The sequence below is a fragment of the Staurois parvus genome, unplaced genomic scaffold (assembly GCF_062004578.1).
Source record: "Staurois parvus isolate SC_StPar_1 unplaced genomic scaffold, SC_StPar_1.0 ptg000050l, whole genome shotgun sequence".
NCBI lineage: Eukaryota > Metazoa > Chordata > Amphibia > Anura > Ranidae > Staurois > Staurois parvus.
The window spans coordinates 2336571-2351198 of NW_028317846.1; the positions used below are offsets into that span (position 1 = coordinate 2336571).

General features: G+C 42.8%; 1 protein-coding gene across 1 annotated transcript in view; it reads right to left on the bottom strand.

Moving 5' to 3' along the window:
* Positions 1-14628, bottom strand: part of ARHGAP20 (Rho GTPase activating protein 20) — a 179090-nt gene that overhangs the window by 67110 nt on the left and 97352 nt on the right. The window contains exon 4 of the mRNA XM_089666179.1: positions 10277-10426. Within this exon, the coding sequence (XP_089522305.1) occupies positions 10277-10426 (150 nt within the window). The remainder of the gene's footprint in view (positions 1-10276; positions 10427-14628) is intronic.

A 14628-nucleotide genomic window follows, 5' to 3' on the forward strand; every position in this document is an offset into this window, starting at 1 on the left:
ATGTATGTACATGTGTCTGTGTATATGTACATGTGTGTATCTGTACATGTGTCTGCGTGTATGTACATGTATGTGTGTGTGTACATGCATCTGTGTGTGTGCATGTACATGTGTGTGTGTGTTTATGTATGTACATGTGTCTGTGTAAGTATGTACATGTGTCTGTGCGTGTGTATTTCTATGTATGTACATGTATCTGTGTGTATGCATGTCTGTACGTGCCTGTGTGTGTAAACATGTGTCTTTATGTGTGTGTTTGTGTACATGTGTCTCTGCGTGTGTACACATGTTTCTGTGTGTGTATGTATGTGTGTATGTACATGTCTGTGTGTGTACAGGTGTCTCTGTTTGTGTGTGTTTGTTGGTGGCGAGTAAATCTTAAGGCCTGGCTAGTAGCTCAGGACTTGACATTTTAAGCCCTGATATAGAATAGCCTTATGTGGACTATGGGGCCCTATATTTAGCACATAAGCTAATACTCCAGAGGTAGCTCTCATCCTCTCCCCCCACGCTGTCACAATGTAGAGGTACTGTTAATTCTCTTCTATCTAGGGAAGATCTGATTTATAAACATAGAGGGTAAAAAAATTTGGAAAATATGGGACCCATAGTTATCCTCTATCAACTCTACGTTTGTTATGACAGTAGACACCCCTACTAGTTAGTATAAAAGGTAAGAGTGTAAGCCCCATAGTCCCAGAATAGTTTAATAGTATATTATGTTACCTATGTTTTTGAAACTCTGCCAGCCTGCAGTAATGGTTATGGTTTGTATTGGTATGTCCCCTGGTGTAGGATGTGATGTGCAGAAATATTCCTGTGTTACATGCTGTTCATATTCACTCAGTCACTATGGGATTTGTTTTTTGTATTCTGCAAAACACCTGGTTGATCCTTATATTCCCTATCTCCCCCTTCTGTCCATGTCCCCAATTCAGCTGAGAATTTTGCAGAGCAGTATAGGCAGCTACTGCACATTCTCAGTTTTCAGTGAGTTTCTATGCTGGGAATTTCCTCCCTATCACATCTGAGCTTCCCATGTGACTATAAAGCAGTGCTTCTCAACCTTTTTTCAGTCAAGGCAACCTTTAAAATTCTGCACAATCTCAAGGCACCATAAATGTAAAAAACTATTCTACACACATCCAGTACACCCAACGTTAGAGGTGAATTATTCTTCCAAAGCAAATACACCTTTGCACACTGGTACTGACTAATATTCCAATGTGTCTCATTTTCTCTCCCTCACTCTCCTTATGTGACACCAGTGCTGACGGAGAGGGGCAGGGGAGGGCCAAACAAGGATGATGTGCATGCACCCGACATCCTCCTTATCAACTGATAATGTCATTGGTTGTTAGGATGCTGGCAGGAAAAAGGTCATAAAAGTGCACAACGAAAACCTGTGACTTTGTGTACTAAAAGGCAGGATTGATCCACTATCTGACATGTACACATTTTTTGGGCATTTTGCCAAGGCACCCCTGAAGAAGCCTGAAGGCACCCCAGGGTTCCTGGGCATCCTGGTTGAGAAAGGCTGCTATAAAGTCACACATGTGGGTGTATACATCTTGATTAATGAAAGCTTCACCTCCCTGTAATTCTAAGACACAGGCTGGCGGGGCATGACACAGCCTGTGACTAACTGAAATCCGCCCACACCATGTTATTGCCAAAAAATAATAAAGATTTCATTTTAAATATATATTTGTAAGAAGATTAAAATTAGATTATTGACATGAATTATTTATTTTTACTCTGTATCCCAAAGGCTGTTATTTTTTTTAATTTTGAACATGTGACCAGCTGCAAAGGACTAGAAGCTCCTCCTTCTCATGTTTCCCTGTACATAGGCTTGGAAAGAGCTGGGTCATGTGACAGCTGTATATCGATTAGGAAAAAGGCACTTAGATGTTTTGTTTTCAAGTTAAAATAATTACAGTGCCATCATCGATATACAAAAAGAGAAGGGATAATGTGAATTAAACAGTGTGTGTTTAGTATCACTTTAACGCACCAGCCTTAAGCCTGGGTTCACACTTGTGTGGTGCCGCATATCGCATTTGATTCGCACAGGATTCGCTTTCCTGTGCAAATCACATGCGAACTCTGTGTGGTGCAATTTGAGCCATACATTTTGTGTGGCTCAAATTGCACCGCATCCGCACCAAAAAGGTACAGGAACCTTTTTTTGGTCCTCACTAGAATCGGATCGCATGGGTATTCACACCTATGCAATCCAATTCTGTACATCGCACTGAGTTTTGTGGACCGATTTCGGGGTGTTGTTAACCTAACATACACACCCGCAGGATTTCGCATGAACGAGGTGCGACTCCGTGTGGAATTTGCACAGAAACCGCACCGCATCAGTGTGAACCCAGGCTTAAGTTTGCACCATCATCTGCTTAGACACGGATCACAATTTCAGTCCTTAGCAGATCCAGTCTATGGATCTATTTGTCTACAGTAACTTCAGAGCAATGATCAAAACCAATTTTACACTGAAAACTAGGGGCATGTAATGCACAAAATGTGAAAAACATTAATGTCTATGAGTGTGTTCCCTTGTGTTTGAAAGACAGCAATAATGCTCCAGCTCCCTTTATGGTGAAGACATAAAAGTTATTATAATTAATAATAATAGAATTTACAAAACAGAGCTGGGATCTCTTTGAACAGCACAGCAGCCAGTGAGTCATTTAACAAGTACTCATTTTCATTGCAGCTCATCCAACAAGCAACTGCAGCCAAAATATTGTTTATCAGGGGAATATTAATACGCAAATGTCTCTAAAATTTACACAAATGAATTCTTCAAATATCTAATTGCATACACTTCATTAAACAGTCGTAAATTTTTCTAAGGTACAGAAAAGCTAATCCAGTAATTTATTTCAGACAGTTGCAATTGTATATCACATTCCTGATTGTATGTAGCAAAGATATTTATTTAAAGAGAATTCAATAGTCTATTTCCATTGCAGTAAAGGACTATGTAAGAAAAGAGTCCTTTAAAGGAAAACTTTTGTTAAAAATTAATATAACATATGTAACGCAAGCCATTTTTCTAACTGAAAATAACTTGTCAAGGCATGGCTTCACTACCTTTTGTCTTGTACAGTTGTACAGGCTCCTCTACTTTATTCAAATGGCTTATTCTGATTTACTGCACACTTTGAGCTTCTCACGGTGTGCAATAGAAGCTGCAGCAATTCAGTTAGAGCCTCCAACATTTGCAACATCATTTATCTCTTTCCTCCACAGCCTTACTATCCCTGGCCCACCACCTTCATTTACTGGATTTCAGTTCTTTAAATCATGGAGGCTCAGCAACACATGTGGGTTTTACCTAGTGCTGTCTGCATGCAAATGCAACCTGTCTAGAAATGCCCCTCCTCCAGACTGACAAAGCATTTTGACATTTGCATATCTCCTCCTAAGAGCCATCTCACTACTTGGGGCTGAGGGCTTTGAGAGGTTTACTAAAGCAGGGTGCTATGTACGGCACCCTTCTAGGCCTTCCCAACTGCCATAATCTGCATAAATTTCATAGAAAAGCACAAAGGGCCAATGATGTTTTCATTAGGTTTAAAAAGGTATGTAATGAAAAAGGAAAGTTGTTACTTAAAATGTGTTCCTCATGATGATGAGGAGGAATGCATAAACTAGGGAGGGAAAAATATAAACAGATTAAATATCAGTGCAGGGGTGGGTGACCGTTTATAAACGTCCTCCCCGTTCCCTGCTTGTGCGTGCTCCCTGGGAGCGTGCAGCACCGCAATCTGGTGCCCGCTGTGACCGATCATTGTACGGGACCTCTGTGTGAGGTCCCAATCACGTGATCACTGATTGGCCAATCAGTGATCACATGAAGAGTAGTAAGCAAGATATGGCCATTTAGTTCCATATATAAGCATCCTTCCAATGCATTGCACCTTCATCTATTGCTCTGAGGAAGGGAGTTCGACTCCCGAAACGCGTTAGCACTTTATCCGAAGACGCATGCTGTCCACGATTGGCACCTTTGACTTCTTGTCTCTGTTTTTATGACCTTTATGGCTTGTGAGTATGTTTTTGCATCTTTTTTAATACATTTATGGTTTTTGCGTTAATGCACGAGGACAGTGTTCCTTGTTTTGTTTTTTTTCCTTTATGGCTAATTGTAGTCTGGATTAATTGTTACCCACTATTTTGTTGTGGTCTGGAAATATATTATTGGCTGTTAAGTACTGTTTCTAGGCCCTATTCTGAGCACTTTAATAAAATGTTTAGGTTGACTCCATATCTTCGTTGGTGAATGATAGCTCCTTTATGCCATGCCATTGTCATTCTAGCTACAGATGCATCTGACTTTTCTTGCTGCTAAGTGACCTAGGACCCAAAGAAGCTCCGAAGAAAGAGTTCTCTACAAAACATGTCAAGCTACTAAATAAAGGATATATTATTACAAGCCAAAAGGCTGAAAAATCTGAATTAATAGATAGTTTGTTCTATTAAGGATGCTTTTTATTACCGTAGATATTTTCAATGAGTTCAGTGTTTTACACCCCGGTCACATCAAACCCTATTTTGAAATCGTGCGACTGACAGTGAAGTCGCACGATTTAAAAATCTGGTGACCTGCTGATTTCAGGTGCGATTTGTAAGACATCTGATACAGATATCATGCAAATCACACCAAAAGTAGTGCATGTAGTACTTTAGAAATCTGTGCGGCTCCGACCAAGTTGGAACTGCACCGATATGACTGCTCTAATTGCAGGCAATAGGCTGCGATTTGCAAGTCGCTTGTCATGCAAATCGCATGCCAATTCGCATCCAGTGTGACCAGGGTCTTAATTTTGTATAAATAAAGTTGGTTTGTAATTTTATATACTTGTGTTTCCATGCCTATAAAGTCTATGATCTCTGGTAATGCTATTATTGCTTCATTAACTAGGGAGGGTGTGGCGGAACCGTTCCGCCTGGGCTTCCTCGTGCGGAGCTATGTGTCACACCCAATGGTCCTCATTTCCGGCAAGTCTTCCAGCATTCTCCCAAGGCAGGTATTATAGCTAAAAACACGAGTCAGAACTTCCTGTAGGGTGAAACTGACAATCTTTATTAAACACAGCTCAGTATATACAACTTCACCCCACCCCCACCAGACAGACTGGCACCAGGTTTTCCCCACCCACAACAAACCATGCAATGCAAGATACCTAGGAACTCTATAGAAGTGAAAGACTACAAGGTCACATTTCCCTAAACAAACCGTGTAGAATGTCTGTGAAACATGTCCAGCTTTACAAAGGGGATAAGAACCAGAACAGAAAGGGCAAAATGGTATCACAAAGGGACAATTCGTCACAAGGCTCCCCCGTTGTGTAACACCCGCCAGACCCGGCGAGACCTTCAAACAGGTCCGCTTGGGGCTGGTCGGTTCGGAGGTTCACTTCTCCAACTTGGCTTGCCGGGACAACCCATCTGCATTGGCATTTTGCTTCCCTGATCGGTACTGGTTGAGCTTCAGCAGGGGTCTCGGTGCCAAAAAGTGGAGACCAGGACTCCCAGATCATTTCCAAGGAGAACCTCAGCTGGCAAGTTCTGCATTACTCCAATTTCAACGTCCCTGACCCCGGCCCCCCAATCCAGATGAAGCCTTGCGGTAGGAATCCGGTAGACATGGCCTCCCGCTACCCGTAACGCCACAGATCGCCCGGTCTTGGCCCAGTCTGGTACCAGTTGAGGTTGGACTAGGGTGAGTGTGGCTCCAGTGTCCCGTAATCCTTGGGCCTGACGGCCGTTAACATGGACAACCTGTTGGTGGTGTCGGTGATTGTCCGGGGTGGCAGCCTGGAGAGGGTTAGCCTCATGAAAGACCCCGATGTCCTCATCCTCGGTGGTAAAATTCCTCCATGAAGAGGCGGTGTCACTCGGGTGGTCCTGTAGAGAGTAGGCAGAGGCTCGGCCATAGGGAGTGGTAGGTCGTTTGGAAGTGCCCCGAGGGGGTTGGCTGCTCTGGAGCCTTGGTGGATTCCGTGGGCAATGAATGCGGATGTGCCCTGTTTGGTTGCAGCCATAACAGCGTGGGCCAGACCGCTTTGGGTCAGAAGGTGTGGGTGGTCTGAGGCATTCTCGGGTGACCAGAGTGGGCACCACTGGTTGTGGACGAGGTGCAGGGGGAATGGTGGGCTCTGTTAGCCTCCTGTTGTCCAGGTACTCATCTGCCCAGTGACTAGCGTCAGCTAAGGTTAGGGGGTGTTTGTCCCGGACCCAATGTCTAACATCCCCTGGAAGTCCATTGTAAAACTGCTCCAGTAACAGCAGTTGTAACAGTTCCTCCAGCTTGGTGATCTGACACCCTCGGACCCAGCTGCTGGCAGTGTGTTGTAACTGATGTCCCCATTCAGTGAAGGTGTCCTGGGGTTTCTTCTTGAGTGTCCGGAACTTTAAGCGATACGCCTCTGGGGTGAGAGCGTAGCGGGCCAACAAGTGTTCCTTAACAAAATCATAATCCAAGCAGTAGCTGTCGGGTACAGTCCTGAATGCGTCTGCAGCCCGACCGGTTAGCTTGCTGCTCAAAATGGGGACCTGGTCTTGGGTTGCCACACCATGGATGGTGCACAAACGTTCAAAGTCCTGAAGAAAGCTGTCAATGTCCCCATCCACCTCTGAGAAAGTTTTAAAAGCAGCGTAGGGAATTTTCTTTGGTCTGGTTGCAGTCTGGAGAAGGCAGGAGGTAATCCTCTCCCAGACCGAGTCCTCGGTTGATGACCGGGAGTGACTAAGCCGCAGTTGGGTGGCATCGTCCAGGGCCTTGGAAATCTGTTCAGAGGTGGGAGCGCTGCCAAACAGAGACAAACGCCACTCCACCTCTTGTCGTAAATCCGAATGGTATAGGGGTCTCTGTACGGTGCTAAGTGGGCCTGGTGTTTCAGGGGCCAATGAGCTGCTCTGTTCCTCCAACTCCTCCTGTGAAGCAGAGTTCACTTCTGGTGGAGCAGTGTTCGCTTTAAGCATAGTGGGGTGCGCATCCGCTTGGTCCAGGGCCATAATCTCGTCCAACAGTTCCTCTCTGGTCTTGGAGCCAGCGATACCTCCCCGAGCGACAAGCATGCTTTGGAGGGCTGACTTCCGGAGGTCCCGTATATCCATCTGGCTGAGCAGGGATGTCTCCGTGAAAAAGATGGGGTTCCGGTTGGTGGTTTGGACTTTCTCCGCAATGAGGAAAGATCCCACCGCTGCCAACCAATTGTGGCGGAACCGTTCCGCCTGGGCTTCCTCGTGCGGAGCTATGTGTCACACCCAATGGTCCTCATTTCCAGCAAGTCTTCCAGCATTCTCCCAAGGCAGGTATTATAGCTAAAAACACGAGTCAGAACTTCGTGTAGGGTGAAACTGACAATCTTTATTAAACACAGCTCAGTATATACAACTTCACCCCACCCCCACCAGACAGACTGGCACCAGGTTTTCCCCACCCACAACAAACCATGCAATGCAAGATACCTAGGAACTCTATAGAAGTGAAAGACTACAAGGTCACATTTCCCTAAACAAACCGTGTAGAATGTCTGTGAAACATGTCCAGCTTTACAAAGGGGATAAGAACCAGAACAGAAAGGGCAAAATGGTATCACAAAGGGACAATTCGTCACAGAGGGTAAAAAAAAAAAAACAGATTAAATATCAGCTTTAAAGTGAATGTAAAGCTGTATTTTTTATTTTTCTACAACAGAAAAGAGATTATACTTACTACTGTGTGGCAGGTACTATGGTATTGCACAGAGCTGGCCCAAACCCCCTCTTCTGTGCAATACCATGTGCTTGCTATGAGGGCAGTTATGGGGGCCTGCTCTCGATCCAGGCTGTGCGCGTTCATGCACATACACAGCGCAGCTTAGCCACACCCCTCGCTTTCTCCTCACAGAATATGACTGACAGCAGAAGGAGCCAATGGTTCCTGCTGCTGTCAGCCAGGCCTGAGAGAGACAGGAGTGGGGAGAAGACCTGCAGATGGGCACAGCGCTGGATGGACATAGGACAGGAGTATTTAGGGAGGGGGGATGGAGGATCAGCATAGAATGCATTAAGAAAAAAAAACTTTTGCTTTTATAATCACTTTAAAGAATCTCTAAAGGTAAAAAAAACTTTCAATAGAATGTGAAAATGTTAAAACCTCTGTTTCTTTATTGCTGTCTGTTTCCCACTGACAAGACAAAGCTAGCCATACACTGTTCATCAGGAACTGATCGAAATTTGTTTAGTGGGTGACCCTGTGGTCCCCCTCCCTCCCCACATGCTTCAGCTGTGCTGGCCAGAAATTGCAGGCTGAAGAGCAGCTGCATCCTCAAACACAGTTTAAACTGGAGGTGTTCCTATAGCAACCAATGTAATGTTCATCTTTACATTGGTCTCCAGCTCTTTCCAGGGAGATTTCTCAAGATCCCTAGCCAGCGAAATTATATACAGTGGCGTAACTAGGGTTGGTGTCATCTGGTGTGGTACACCATGGTGTCACCTCCCCCTCCCAATAATTTTTTATCTGTCCTGTTATAATTGCTCCACAACACCCCGCCCCCCATTATAATTACCTCACAACACATCCTCCTCTGTGACACATAATCTTCATGCAATAACCCTCCAAATTATAATTACCCCACATTACATCTAATTACTCCCCCTCCCCACACACACACAGACAACCTTCATAGTTCTAATTACCCCACTATCCCACCATCCCCATTATAATTCTCCCAATGTATTTCCCCCATTACAGTTACATCCCCCCATCATAAAAATTCACCCCTTCCTTATAATTCTCCTGCAGTCCCCCTTTAATTATATCTACCCTTCCCCTACAATTATAATTTCCCTGCAGTCCCCCCCCCTTCAATTATAATTCCCCTTCCCTACACAATTATAATTCCCCTGCAGCCCCCCCTTCAGTTTTAATTCCCCTGCACTCCACAATCTCACATTGCATGCAATTCCCCTGCACCCCCCTCCTCTAGTAACCGCCCATTACCAGGACAACCGGGGAGCACACACTGCACGTCCAGGAGGTGGAGACAGCCAGACTTGTCCTCCCTCCTCAGAGGTCACCGCCCCTCCTCCGTTTTTGTCATCTCATTCCACTCAAAGCCCAGAATATACCTACTTGATGGTGTCACCCCTCTGGCGGGTGTCACCCAAGTGCAGTGTCCACCCCCCCCAACGACGGCACTGACTATATAATCTCACCATTATTATGTAGGTCTGTCTTGGTACCTCGACAGTACCTCGATATATTGTAGGTCTGTCTTGGTGCCTCGATAGTACCTATATATATTGTAGGTCTGTCTTGGTACCTCGATAGTACCTCGATATATTGTAGGTCTGTCTTGGTACCTCGATAGTACCTATATATATTGTAGGTCTGTCTTGGTACCTCGATAGTACCTCAATATATTGTAGGTCTGTCTTGGTGCCTCGATAGTACCTCGATATATTGTAGGTCTGTCTTGGTACCTCGATAGTACCTCGATATATTGTAGGTCTGTCTTGGTACCTCGATAGTACCTCGATATATTGTAGGTCTGTCTTGGTACCTCAATATATTGTAGGTCTGTCTTGGTACCTCGATAGTACCTCGATATATTGTAGGTCTGTCTTGGTACCTCGATAGTTCCTCGATATATTGTAGGTCTGTCTTGGTACCTCGATATATTGTAGGTCTGTCTTGGTACCTCGATAGTACCTCGATATATTGTAGGTCTGTCTTGGTACCTCGATATATTGTAGGTCTGTCTTGGTACCTCGATAGTACCTCGATATATTGTAGGTCTGCCTTGGTACCTCGATAGTTCCTCGATATATTGTAGGTCTGTCTTGGTACCTCGATATATTGTAGGTCTGTCTTGGTACCTCGATAGTACCTCGATATATTGTAGATCTGTCTTGGTACCTCGATATATTGTAGGTCTGTCTTGGTACCTCGATAGTACCTCGATATATTGTAGGTCTGTCTTGGTACCTCGATAGTTGTTCGATATATTGTAGGTCTGTCTTGGTACCTCGATATATTCTAGGTATGTCTTGGTACCTCGGTGCAGCTACCATATAAGACACACATGCTGTCTCATGTATCACCTCTCGGATCTACAGAGCACTGGCTCTACAGAGGTATCACGCTCACCAGCCCATAAGCCCAGCATTCCTGAAGAAAGCTAATTCCACTGCCTTCTCCATTCTGGTTCCAGCTATTTCAACCTGCGTCCTATTAATTGAATATCAGGCTGACCACACATACCTGAAGGTGGCAACACAGTTGGTGACTGGCCAGCCAATGACGAATGACCTCTCTGGGTATGTGCTTCCTTCACAGACTTCCTCCATGCATGACGCTGTCCACATTTCACTGACACGCACATGGTGCTTTAGTTTATAGTGGGATGGGGATCTACAAGTAAAAAGGCATAAATTATTTTCAGTATGTAAATCATATGTACCTGTAAATCATTTCTACATCTGTGCAGCAAATGTGGTGATTGTATCTATGTCATGGAAGCTATGCAGGAATCAGCATTTGTTATACTCTTAACCACTTCACCCCCTTCCTGCCCAGGCCAATTTTCAGCTTTCAGCGCTATCACACTTTGAATGACAATTGCACGGTCATGCAACACTGTACCAATATGAAATTTTTTAGCATTTTTTTTTAGACAGATAAAACTTTATTTTGGTGGTGTTTAATTACCACTGGGATTTTTATTTTTTTTGCTATATAAATGAAAAAGTCCAAAAAATTTTTAATAAAGTGTTTTTCTTATAACATTTTGCAAATAAATAATCTTTCTTCATAAATCTTGGCCAAAATGTATTCGGTTATCTTTTTAGTAAAAAAAAAAAAAAACAAATTAGTTTATAACCAAAAATTATAATTTTTGTACATTTTTTTTACATTTAATTTTAATTTTTTTATATTATTATTTATGTTTTTGTTTTTAAAAAACTGTCACCCTAGCAGTACAGTGTCACCATAGTGACACTGTACTACTTGTGGGGGGTGATGAAGATTTTTTTTTTTTTTACACTGATTGCTTTTACACCCATAAAGACTGTAAAATCAATCATTTCTCATTTTCTCTGGCTGCATTCTTGCAGCCATTGAGAAATACTGTGTGAGCTGTGATTGGTCACAGCTTGTCACATGGTACAAGGCTGTTGTGAATAGCCTTTTACCATGTGACCTGTGTGATCATTCACAGATTTCACAAGTAGTAAGCAATGATGTCAGAAGTGACACCTTACTTACTACTATTCATGTGATCACTGATTGGGCAATCAGTGATCACATGATTGGGACCTCACACAGAGGTCCCGTACAGCGATCTGGACACAGTGGGCACCAGATTGTGGTGCAGCACGCTCCCAGGGAGCGTGCACAGCTTGAAAATGCGGGCACCGTTTATGAACTTCAACCTGCTCCTGCACTGCTCCCATCAGGCCGTTTATGTACATGGGCCAGACGGAAAGTGGTTAAAGTAACATGTTGGGGAGGCTGCACGTAGTTATGTAGGCCTTAGGTAGGTTTATCCACTGGATTTACTAACACTTCAAAGAGGAACTCCAGTCTCCAGTCAAAAAAGTTAAAGTAAGCAGCTACAAATAGACACATAACTGTCCAGGGATCCAGCGATGTCCTCACCCGAGTTGATTCCTCAGTTGGCTTCGGGTGCTGGCACCGGCATCTAAGGTAAGGGAAACCAGCAGTCAAGCCAGTTTCCCGCCACGCTGCGATTTCTCAATAGTCCCACAGTCTTCTGGGATTTGTGATGTGTCCCAGAAGGCTGCAGGGGAAAGGAGGAGAGGCAAATGTCGCTGCAGCAAACTGACCGGAATTGGGGGCAAGTACCTGTCAAAACCAGGTACCCGCCCCCCCCCACAAAAAAGTGCCCAATGTCGAAGGGGGGAGGATGCAAACAAGAGGAACTCCCCCTTTTAGGTGAAATTTCGCTTAAAGCTGTGATATTAGTGTAGATTTACCTCTCAGAAATAACTGTGTACCATTGTTCCCTTAAAAACAATATTCTCCTTTCTATTATATAGGCTCTCTTCTTTATCAAGTCATATTTCTTTGCTCTCTGCTTTAGGGGCCAAGGTACAGGTAATGTACTTCTTTATAGTATTTAAACTTCATCATGTGAACAGCCTCTGCTGTAAAATTGTATTTATTACTAAAACTTGGTAAAAGGAGATGAACATGTTCAGAACTAGCTAGAAAGAGCAGAAATTCAGGTCGGTTCCACAGATTACCTAAAAGGTCAGCCGTATTTCTCTGCTGGGGAAGGAAGGTTTATGTCCAGCACAAGAACACACAGTAAATTCCTTTAATTCCCAAGGTCATGTTTACTATGTTAGGTTTATAAATACAGATCATGCTTAACAGTCTCATCATATCCCATATCTTTGCCCATAAACATGCCACATTCTTCAACAAGAACTGTCAGCAGTAACACATCTATGTAACAAACATTTTCTCATGTATCTATCATGCTCTCTAGCTTTTCAGCGTTTGAAGGGAAACTAATTAATATATATATATATATATATATATATATATATATATATATATATTAATATATATTAGGTATATATATATTTGGACACAGGCGCAGTTTTAGTTTTTTTCAGGTATTTACCAAAACATATTCAAGCTATAGTTATATAATGGATATGGGCTGAAAGTGCACACTCTCAGGTTTAATTTGAGGGTATGTACATCCAAATTGGAGGAAGGGTTTAGTAATGATCATTGACACTCCACGAGCTGAGATCTTGCATGGTGCACCAGACATAGGGAGATTGACAATTGCTTTGTGTTTCTTCCATTTGTGAATGATTGCACCAACTGTTGTCACCTTCTCACCAAGCTGCTTACCAATAGTTTGGTAGCCCAGTCCAGCCCTGTGTAGGTTTACAATCTTGTCCCTGACATCTTTGGACAGCTCTTTGGACTTTGCCATGGTGGAGGGTTTGGAATCTGATTGTTTGATTGCTCCTATGGACAGGTGTCTTTTAGACAGGTAACAAAATGAGATTAGCAGCACTTCCTTTAAGAGGCTGCTTCTAATCTCAGCTTGTTACCTGTATAAAAGACACCTGGTAGCCCAAAATCCTACTGAATCATAGGGGATCAAATACTTATTTCCCTCATGAACATGCAAATCAGTGCATAATTTGTTAGACATGCATTTCTTTTGAATTTTGTGTTGCTATTCTGTCTCTCAGTGTTACAATACACCTACCATTTAATTTTTAGACTGATCATTTCTTTGTGAGTAGGCAAACATTCAAAATCAGCAGGGGATCAAATACTTATTTCCTTCACTGTATATATGTACTGCGGGTAAAATAAGTGTTGAACAAGTCACCATTTTTCTAGCTAAATATATTTCTAAAGGTGCTATTGTGGTGAAATGTTCACCACATGTCGATAACAAACCATGCAATCCATACATACAAAGAAACCAAAACAACAAAGTTCAGAAATTAAGTTATGTGTAATAAATTGGAATGACACAGGAAGAAAGTATTGAACACGCTAACTGAAATTTTTTTTAAGACTTTGTACAAAATCCATTGTTGGTAATAATAGCGTCCAGTTGCCTCTTGTATGGAGAAACTAGTCACATGCATTGTTCAGGTGTGATTTTGGCCAATTCTTCCACACAAACAGTCTTTAAATCTTGAAAGTTCTATGAGCCTATTCTTTGAATTCTGATATTCAGTTCTTTCCATAGATTTTCTATTGGATTCAAGTCATGTGATTGGCTGGGCCATTCTGGCAGCTTTATTTCCTTTCTTTGAAACCAATTGAGAGTACACGGTGGGGGACAGATGCAGCACTGGACCAATGCTGCATCCAACTAGGTAGGTATAATTGGGCAAAAAAAACACACTCCATACTTCTCTTTTAATATCCAACGATGAGCATAGGAAACCCTCGCAATGCCCACAGCAATGCCCGCAGTTCAGGAAACCCAACATTAAATGTCTCATTGATGGAGCTCTTACAGAGTATGTTACCCCGACATTCCAGATTTGTGATATGTGACTGTTGTACCATTTACTTGTGTTACAAAGTATCCAGTTCTCTTTGGATTGCTTCTTTTGTGCAAATATCTAGTGATCCTGCCAGTCCCCCTGCTTTTCAATTTCAAACTGACCACACTAGAAGCTCATCGTTCCCAGCATGGTCAGTTTTCTGGTTGTGCTGACATGTCTCACTGCACAGCCATTCACTGGGAAAATCAATGGACTACTGTTTCTACAACCCGAGCTTTCCAAGATCCATATGCCATATGTGGCTGAGAACAGAGATCATGTGGTCACTTATAAAAAAGGTATTTATAATTTTATATATATATATATATATATATATATATATATATACACACACATTTTGTTTTTGTGTTCCTGTTTTAAGCTGAACGGGTTTATGCAATATAATAAACTGTCAAGTGGTTTAACTCTCCAGCATCTACCACTGAAAAATGACCATTGAGTGAACTGACAAACTACATCCCTAATCCACCCAAAACATATTATTTTGTATTGAATAGAGTGGGAAGGGTCAACTGCATTACTGATTTCACTGAA